This window comes from Pseudonaja textilis, chromosome 12 (assembly GCF_049901715.1).
Source record: "Pseudonaja textilis isolate UNSWEBS1 chromosome 12, rPseTex1.2, whole genome shotgun sequence".
NCBI classification, from domain to species: Eukaryota; Metazoa; Chordata; class Lepidosauria; order Squamata; family Elapidae; genus Pseudonaja; species Pseudonaja textilis.
The window spans coordinates 3,662,815-3,672,047 of record NC_142001.1 but is presented as its reverse complement, the minus strand read 5'-3'; the positions used below and the strand labels follow the sequence as shown (position 1 = coordinate 3,672,047).

Below are 9,233 nucleotides of genomic sequence, written 5' to 3'. Positions count from 1 at the left end.
ACAAAAAGTCTTCAAACACAAACCAAGATAGTCCAAACTTCCACAAGGCTTGAAGTGCAAGAACTTCTTTGCTTCCTGCAAGGAATACCGGTCTCTCAGGCTGGCTTTTATCCCTTAAGGGAGGGACCATCACCTTGCAGCCTTACTCCTGAGTCGCCTGTGCTGCGCAGCTGCTTTTTCCTTCCAGCAGCCCTGCGTGCACTGGGCACTGGGCATCACTGCTGCCATACTCCACAAGCTCTAAAGGCAGCACCCCACTCTCCAATAGTCCTGGCCCCATCCCTGCATCACATGCAGGCCCCTCCTCATCTGAGTCCTCGCTCCCCGAGACTTCAGCTGTATCTCATTCTAACTGAAAGGACTCCTGGAAGAATCAGGACAGCATGGTTGGGACAAGATTCCATTATAGCAGGTTAAGTAATAATGTTTATGCGTCCTCTTTGTCTTTAGGAAGCATAAAGAATCGGTTTCTTGGCAGGACTGGAGAAAATGAAACGGTTTGAGAATGACTAGACGGAGATACAAAGAGATATTTATCGTGGTGTGCTACTCTGAGCTGGAACACAACACCAGCTCAGCACTGTGAGAGGGTGTGTGTGTGTGTGTTAATTTCTTGCTACACTTCATGGAAATGTAGCTCCTGCTCATTTTCCAACTTGCCAGTTCCCTAACAGAAATAGGAAATGTTTTGAATGTCACCAAGTAGCTCACAAGTTCGTTCCGGAAATTTCAATAAATCTGCCCCTGATGCTGCTTTAGACTTATCATTTTGCAGGATTTCGAGGTACACTGAGGAAGTGCCCACTTGGTCTTCAGAACATGGAAGAAAAAGCTAGGCAGATGCATACCTGCTGAATCGGGTTCACCTTTTTACATACTTAACAGGACCATGAACGACAGGAGATTTGCTCAGCGCCCTGGCCTCTGAGTGAATTTTAAATCCTCTACCAAGCCCGTTTAGAGCAACAGAACAGGGATACTCTGCCCACTGCCAGGAGTTTAATCCTGACCGGCTCAAGGTTGAGTTGGCCTTCCACCCTTCTGAGGTTGGTAAAATGAGGACCCAGATTGTTGGGGGCAAAAGGTTGACATTTATAGACCATGTAGTGAGTACTGTAATGTGGTGTATAAGTCTAAGTGCAATTGCTAAGTATGAACTAATCACAGAAATATATAGACGTTTCCTTGAAAAGGTTCCGCTGTGAGCTGTTCTAATGGTATGTGAGAATGACCTTGGGAGATGGGGAACTATTCATAAAAGTATTGCAGGCAAACTCTGCCCACTGCCAGGAGTCCGATCCTGACGGGTGCAAGGTTGACCCCTCCTTCCATCCTTCCAAGGTTGGTAAAATGAGGACTGAGATTGTTGGGGGCAAGAGGCTGACGCTGTAAACTGCTTGTAAAGCACAATGAAGCTTATAAATGTCTAAATGCTATTGCTATAGCCAGGAAGAATTGCAATCCTACCCTAGGGCAGGCAATTCGGGAACAAGGAATTGCACTATCCCCTTCTATCCTCGGGGCTGGGTTTGCCCATCAGACAAGGGCAGGGCCTACAGAAGGCAGGCAGGGCCTGAACTAAGGTTCACGTTCATAGTCAACCTCTCGAAGCGGCTCTGGAGGCTACCAGCAGCCAACACAGCCGGTCAGCGAGGGCCGGCCATGTCCTGGACAGCTGCGACTTCCAGAGCTGTGAACAGACCAATTTCTGAGCCTCCCACCCCAAAAGGTCTGCCAGTGGAAGGTCGGCTAAAGGCCATCCTTGACGCAGCTCCAAAATCTCATTCAAAACTCTCATCAGGAAACTCGGGGGGCGGGAGAGGCTACGCGCATCGCACAGAGGGAAACTGGACAGCAAGAGAAAAGGGGAAGCATTTGTTGGCTGCAACCTGGGTTTAGCTTGGCACAGATGCCAATCAAAACCAGACATGAGAGCTGGCTCAAGGTACCTTTAAGTACTCCAGCAAAAGGATGTCAGCAACTAAAGGAACCAAGACCCAGAACAATGGACAGATATACTTTTATAGTTATGATTAAGGAAAATGTGGAAAATGCAGAGAAGAGCAACTAAAGAGGATTAAAGGCCTAGAGACAAAAACATATTAAGATTGGTTATGCGTTAGAAGTGCCAATATCAATTTATAAAATGCCAACAATGAAGTCGAAAGTTTGAGCAGCGCCATCATACAGTAGTTTCCATCTCCTCTTTTATGGCCCTCCCCAACACTTCTCCTTCCCCTAGTTATGCCTGTGTAATGCAACTTTTTGCCACTGAATGAGTTTTCTGGAGAAACAAGGGATTCCCTTAAAGAGTGAGATTGGCCAATCCCTACCTGCCATGATAGATAGATAGATAGATAGATAGATAGATAGATAGATAGATAGATAGATAGATAGATAGATAGATAGATAGATATTTCAAAGGATGTAAGAAACTGACGCTAACAAGGTGAGCATCCGGTGAAGAGTGGTCAGTAAAGCTTGAATCATTTCAAAGTGCTTGTTCCTGTCTCCATGGTAACCTGGGACGTCCTGAGATGCAAAGAGAATTTTCAGAGTAGAACCTGATGATGCAAAGTGATGTCGCTGCAGAAGGCAAGGAGCGCATCAGCGATGACTCTCAAGAGGTGAGCATGGGAGGAAAGAAAACATCCCGTCCTAGTCACATTAAGGAGAAACTTCTAGCAGTGAGAATTAGCCAGTGGAACAGCTTGCCACCAGAAGTTGTGGATGCTTCATCACTGGAGGTTTTTAAAGAAGAGATTGGAAAACCATTTGTCTGAAATAGTATAGGGTCTCCTGCCTGAGCCCGGGGTTGGACTACAAGACCTCCAAGGTCCCTTCCTTCTCTATCCTGATTGATGAAGTTAAGACCCTAAGAATAAACCACTGGTTCCTTGACACCCATTTCTTTTGATCGGATTCTTCTACATGACGCTGCTTCCTTCGTTGCAGGTTTGTGCTAAGAAGCTTTCTGATCAAAACGGCCGCGTGATTTACCGTTACAATAAGCCAGACTTCGCAGGGGTCTCCAACCTTGGCCGCTTGAAGACTTGTGGACTTCGACTCCCAGAATTCCTCAGCCAGCCTTTATGGAGCTTTGCTGGCTGAGGAATTCTGGGAGTTGAAGTCCACAAGTCTTCAAGTGGGCACGGTTGGAGACCCCTGAGCCAGAGGCTAACATGGCTTATGTACGAACGTGCTCAGCTGGCGTCCTTCCAGCCTGCAACTTTCTCGTGGCGACTCTCCCGCCCCTCCCGACGGCTCTCGTTGACCCACAGCGCGGCTGCGACTTCCCGCCTCGCTAAAGCAATTCCTTAAAGTTTATTTCCGACGTCAGACCCCCCCGCCACCCTGAAGTGACACAGCGCCCCACCCACCCTGCCTCTCGCGGGCCCGCCACCCCGCCAAACACCTCAGGGGGGCGTGCCGTGGCGGATGGGAGGCCACGCCCTCCGCCGCAGCCGCAGCGCTGCAGCCCCGCCTCGCCGCGTGACGTCAACTCCGCGCCAGCGCCTCCTTGCGACGTCACTGCCGGCCGGAGTGCGGCGATGGCGGCGGCGGCTGAGGGGAAGAGTCGCCGCGGCTCTCGGAGCTGCTGGAGTCCGGCTGGCGGCTGCTGGAGGAGGTGGAGAGCGACGCCGAGGCGTCGTCGGGGGCGCCGGCCGTCCAGCGCCGGGTGCAGCGCGGCCTGGAGCTGCTGGAGCGCGCCGCCCGCGCCGTGTCCCAGCTGGAGCTCTTCAGGTGCGGCGGGTGGGCGAGGCGGGATGGGGTGGGGGTGGGGGCGGTCGCGCGGATCCTCCGCCTGGGAGGCCCCGCTCAGCCGCCTCGGCCTGTCTTTGCAGCCGCAACGAGGAGCTGGAGGAGATCGCCTCGGCCGACCTGCGCTTCATGCTGGTGCCGGCCCTGCTGGCCGCGCTGACCCTGCGGCAGGTGGCCCCCGCGCGCCGGCTGGAGCACCTGCGGAGGGCGCGCAGCCTCTTCATGGAGTTCCTCCGCCTCTGCCGGGACTACGCCGTGGCCCGCTTCGACCTGCCGCGAGAGGCCGTAGACGAGGAGGAGGAGGAGGGGGAGGAGGAGGGGGAGCAGCGCGGCGGGGAGGCCGGCCCCGCCCCGCCCTACGGCCAGGTCTCCCTGCTGGCCATGGCGGCCGCCCGCAGGGCCAAGATCGAGAGGTAGGTTGGTGGGGGGGCGGGAGGGGGCTCTAAGGGCCTTTCCTCTCGGGCAGGGGTCTCCAACCGTGGCCGCCTTAAGATTGGTGGACTTCAACTCCCAGAATTCCTCTACCAGCAACGTTCAGCAAAGCAAAGCTGGCGGAGGAATTCTGGGAATTGAAGTCCACCAGTCTTAAAGCGGCCAAGGTTGGAGTCCCCTGTTCTAGGACCCCCGCCCTGCACACCCTCTGCAGCCACTCCTTTCCCCACCTGGCTACCCGCAAGTGATTTTGGGCAGCTCCTTCCACTTGAGGGGAGGAAACCCCTCTCCCCCCCTTGAGCCTTTCTGGATTTAGGCAGGTCTGGTGGAGATGCTCTGGGAAGCACCACCTGTCCAGGCTGGCAGGGAACAAGTTTTGATTCTGGACTCGCCCTCTTGATTTTGGGAGCAGATCTATTACAGTATTTTGCAGGCGCAAATTAACCTCAGTGTTGGTTTTCTGCAAACCAGCTCTGTGAGACTGTTGGGTTTTGACAGTACAGTATACCAGTGGTTCCAGTGGTGGGATTCAATTTTTTTTACTGCTGATTCTGTGGCCGTGGCTTGGTGGGCGTGGCAGGGGAAGGATATACTGCAAAATCCCCCTTCCCTCCCTATTCCACTAACCTGCTTTCCAGCTCCGTTCTCCTGTGCAGGGCAACCAAAGGAGACCCAGCTGATCAGCTGGGACTCAATGGGAGGCAGAGAAGAGATGGGGTTGGCAGGGCCAGTCAGAAGTGGGATTGATCGGCCCTCTGAACTACTCAAAATTTCCACTACTGGTTCTCCAGAACTGGTTACAACCTGCTGAATAACCACCTCTGAGTGGTGCTCAACCTAGAAGCCTGGGGGAGGGGCACAATGTCATCACAGGGGGTTCGCAAAGGCTTGAAGAAATATTAAAGCTCGAATGACCGTGGTCCACAGCCACAAAAGGTATTTTAAGGGGGGATCCGTGGTGAAGAAAGGGTTGAGAATCACTGCAACATACAACACTTGCTAGGTTTTAACATTGGAAATTGCCTACAAGTGATCTCAGCTCGTATGGGTTGTATATTTTCAAACATTGAAAATAACAGCACAAAACATTAAAAAATGCCTTGTGCTGGAGGCAGCCTCAGTTCAAGGGATTAAAAAGGAACATCATGGCTGGGCAAGAATCAGGTGAAGGATGGCAAAGTTAGGACTGGCTCAATTTTTGGACTGGGGGGCTGGGGAGAATCACTAAAAACGGTGCATTCCTTTCTTGGATGTTGTCAGCTGGGGCTCCATTCAAAATCCAAGAAAGAAATACTTAGACTCCTTTAATCAGAGAAAGGATATCTTTTACTGGAAATCAAGTGGTAGCAACAAAAGAATTCTGAATCTGAGAAAATGGGCGCGTAAATCACCTATACAAAGTAATGGCAACGTTCCCACCCCCAATAGTTCAATTGGCTCATCCAATTAAAAGTTGTGTATAGCATCATGTGGGCATCTCCAGGTGGTGATGAGGCTTCTGTCCATTGACCTTGACATAGTTTGATAAAGGGTTGCAGCTGTGCATAGGATAGAAACCTAAGCAAGAATGTACCCCCCCTCCCCCCAGCTTATACAGTTCTGGTTTGTAACACCTCCAGCTCACTTCCCACAACCAATCCCCCCTCCTCCCCCGTTACTTATGACAGCCGAAAGATGCAAAGCAAAGGGAGAAAATCTTGAAGGCTGACAGATGTATTCAAGCAGAGCTGTACGACTGTTGCAACTGTTTTCACTTGAATGCCCGCAGATAGACTTGTTTTTCACTTCCGTACATCTTTTGGAAAACAGATACAAGCAAAAGAAAGAGCTGGAGAATCAGCTGGCTTCTTTGAAACCCTTCATTGATAGCGGTCAAGCTGAAGAAGAGCAAATACGAGAATTCTATTTGCTGCAGATCAAGAAGTGGGTCGCTGTAAGCTTGGAGGAAATTGAAAGCATTGATCAGGAAATTGCAATCCTTAAACGGCGGGGTGCTCTACAGGTGAGATAGTGATGCCAGTTGTATGGATCAAATTGCAGGCTTCTTTTGATAATCCCCCTCCACAGTGTGCCCTGATCATCATCTGCTGAAATTTAAGACCACGATTTCATAAACAAACAAAAAATAGGAAAGCTGTAATGTATGTCTTGTAACAGACACGATATAATCTATATATTGGTGTATAAAGGCAAAAAAGTTCTATTCCTTTCTGATCAAAAGTAAAGGTCCCTAAATCTTGGGTTAAAATCTAAAAAACGTTAGATAACAGAAAGTTAGATATTACCTTATCTTCCAAAGACAGATGGCTTTCCTGGCCAGCAAAATTCCTTATTATTAATTTGATTATGCATTATTTATTGAATAGCTTTTAATTTAACAAACATCATTCATAAATCTTCACATAACGGGCAACTGAATGCATCTGAATAATTTTGCTAGGGAAAAATATTCATATTTTGGGGATTTGGGCTAGAATCTCCCTTGTTTCCTTTGAAACTGAATTCTGGTTTTATATAAGTTAATTCAGATATGCAATCAACCATCTGTAATCTGAATTTAAGAAGTGGTGCTCTCAGATTATAAGTGCTGGAAACATGGTACAACTTAAGATGCTGTGTGGAAAAGCAGAGGAACACAAAGCAATTTAGCAAGAAAGGGAAAGTTCTGGAAGGAGAATGAGGGAGCATTTCTTATTTCCAAAGTGACTAGCCAACTGATGCACGATATGAACATTTAAAAATCTGGTGCAAAAATGAAATATTAAAAATCCAGCTCAAGCAGCCTGGCTCTATTCATGATTCTTTGAAGAATTCATATGGATTATGGGCCTGGACAGTAGGAGATTGCCCGCTTTAGTGCAGGTGGAGCCTGGGCGCATTGATGGAAATATCTGAGGCGCTGCGAGGTGGAAAGCCCAGGTTGATCGCCTGCCTGCTGGCCTATTTCTGAGCCTCAGTTTCCCATTTACGAGATGGAAGCCAGTCTGGCTCTGGGACAAAATGTGTTCTATGCACAACTGACATGAGGAAGACCAAAATGGCGTCAGCATTTTGATGACTTTGGTAGATGGTGAATTGAAGGATGAATTGTAATTGCCTCTTTTTTTCCTCCCCCTAAACCAGAACCTATTCTATGGGTGGGTAGAGGCCATCTTTTGAGGGAGAATATTGTTGAGGAAATGTGCAGTTGCCTGTCCTCCGCTTCCAGGAGTTTTTGTTTTTGTTTCTTTTAGTGTGAACAGATGCTGAAAATTGCTCCTCCTCCTGTTTTTCCATCCCTTCTCCCAGGGTCCAGCCGCACAACCTTCCCAGCCACCCCGACCTCCCATGAGGCCCTTCATCCTTACTCGGGATGCTGCCCAGGCAAAGTATATCATTGGGGGAAGGGAGGTTCCTCCTGCTGCTTCCGGCAGGGAGGAGGCCCGGACGGCAGAGGGGCAATTCATGAGGGGAGTGGGGACTTTTTCTTCTGCTGCTGCTGCTGCTGCTCAGCTTGAGGACTCCTGGCCGGTGTTCTTCCTTGTAGGGTGTTTGGCGCTGGCTATCCCAGCCTGGCAACCATGACGGTGGATGAATGGTATGACCAGCACCAGAAACAAGGAGTCCTGCCTGACCAGGGCATCTCCCAAAGGGCTTCAGGTATTTCTGAGCATGAAACGTGCAAGCAGAGAGGGAGTTGAGGAGAGGAGCTCCCCCTTCGGCTGATCTATCCAAAGCCCCAAACTGAGACCCCAAATAGGATCCCTTGGAAAGCTCACTGGATGGGGAACCTGGCCAGCAGAGTTTGGGAAGTGCAACATCTCACCTTGGGGACCCGGAATGCCCCCCCTCCCTCCCCCCACGGCTGTCAGTGGTTGCGGTTCTAAAGTGTGCTTGGTGAGATATAACAGGTGCTTGCCCGAAGGATAGTTTAAAATCTTTAAAGAATAATAGCAATAGCACTTAGACTTATATACCGCTTTATAGTGCTTTCCAGCCCTCTCTAAGTCAGCCTCTTGCCCCCAGCAATCTGGGTCCTCATTTTACCCACCTCGGAAGGACAGAAGGCTGAAACAGCCTTGAGCCTGGTGGGATTTGATCTGACAAATTGCAGGCAGCTGGCAGTCAGCAGAAGTAGCCTGCAATGTTGCATTCTGACCACTGCGCCACCACTCATAAATAAAATCCCCTCAGCAAACAGTGGAAATGATAGTTAAGCTTCCGTTCTTTGCAGCCCCGCGTAAATAGCCACAGAACCGAGGCCACAAAGAAATCCCTGAGCGTGGATTGCCCTTGTGTTGCTGAGGATAGGCTGCCTTGGGGAATGACCAAAACCCACGCCCGTAATTCTCCAAACCACGTAGAAGGAATTTTGGAACACATGGGCTTTTGTTCAGAATGCAGAGCACTTCCATGTTTTGCTCATCCTATGTTAGTGCAAGTGTGCCTCCCTTGTTTTATCTCCCACATACCATAAGGGGGTGAAATAGAGGTAGAATAAGAAATGAGTGGCCACGTCAAGGCACTTGACTGGGATTGTGGAAACTGTACCCTAAAATTGTCTTGATGGCCTGACTTAGAAGCATATGGGCGGGGGCTGCTCTTAGCACAGCTCTGACTTGTGGCTTTGCAGCAGGTCCCGAAGACCAGCAGAAAGAGCAGGAAAACGCCACGGAGGAGGAGCAGCAAGCCGCAGCGTTGAAAGCACGGGAATGGGATGACTGGAAGGACGTGCACCCCAGGGGCTACGGCAACCGGAAGAACATGGGCTGAGGAGAGCCCCTCGTAGCCTTCGTGAGGAAGTGTGAGTGGTTCCTCTTTGGGAAAGAAGAAACGGAATTGCCAGGTGTTGTATCAAGGGCCCAGGTAGATGGGAGTTGCAGAAATGCCAGCACAGGAAACGCAGGAAGCTTCTGGGGCCGTTGCGTTCCTGGCGCCTCTCTTGTCTTCAAATAGTCCTTAGTAACCTGATCGGATGGCCACTTGGAAGTAGTTTGGGCTGTTGTCACTTATTTCTTTATTTTAAAAGACAAATAAAATGCTCCCGTCAGTTCATCCAA

General features: G+C 49.9%; 1 protein-coding gene across 4 annotated transcripts; it reads left to right on the top strand.

Annotated features, from left to right (window-relative positions):
- The first annotated feature begins 3,511 nt into the window (after window positions 1–3,511).
- On the top strand, window positions 3,512–9,233 carry IGBP1 (immunoglobulin binding protein 1). Of its 4 annotated transcripts, none has more exons than XM_026703119.2 (6): window positions 3,512–3,744; window positions 3,846–4,175; window positions 6,004–6,196; window positions 7,483–7,562; window positions 7,721–7,833; window positions 8,807–9,233. In XM_026703119.2, the coding sequence occupies exons 2-6, from the start codon at window positions 3,892–3,894 to the stop codon at window positions 8,944–8,946; spliced, it is 810 nt and encodes a 269-aa protein (XP_026558904.2). In that variant the 5' UTR covers window positions 3,512–3,744; window positions 3,846–3,891; the 3' UTR covers window positions 8,947–9,233. The 4 variants fall into 4 exon arrangements, 2 of the variants coding, with proteins under 2 accessions (XP_026558904.2, XP_026558905.2); XR_003374306.2 differs by having other exon boundaries at window positions 3,514–3,744; window positions 7,428–7,562; window positions 8,810–8,946; XR_003374305.2 differs by having other exon boundaries at window positions 3,515–3,744; window positions 7,428–7,562.

What these genes read in the sequence shown, in the direction of transcription:
- IGBP1 (XM_026703119.2), top strand. Translation starts at nt 3,892, where the DNA reads ATGCTGGTGCCGGCCCTGCTGGCCGCGCTGACCCTGCGGCAGGTGGCC. An exon ending in AACGGCGGGGTGCTCTACAG is followed by an intron (nt 6,197 to 7,482) that starts GTGAGATAGTGA and finishes CCCTTCTCCCAG; the next exon opens with GGTCCAGCCGCACAACCTTC. An exon ending in CGGGATGCTGCCCAGGCAAA is followed by an intron (nt 7,563 to 7,720) that starts GTATATCATTGG and finishes TCTTCCTTGTAG; the next exon opens with GGTGTTTGGCGCTGGCTATC.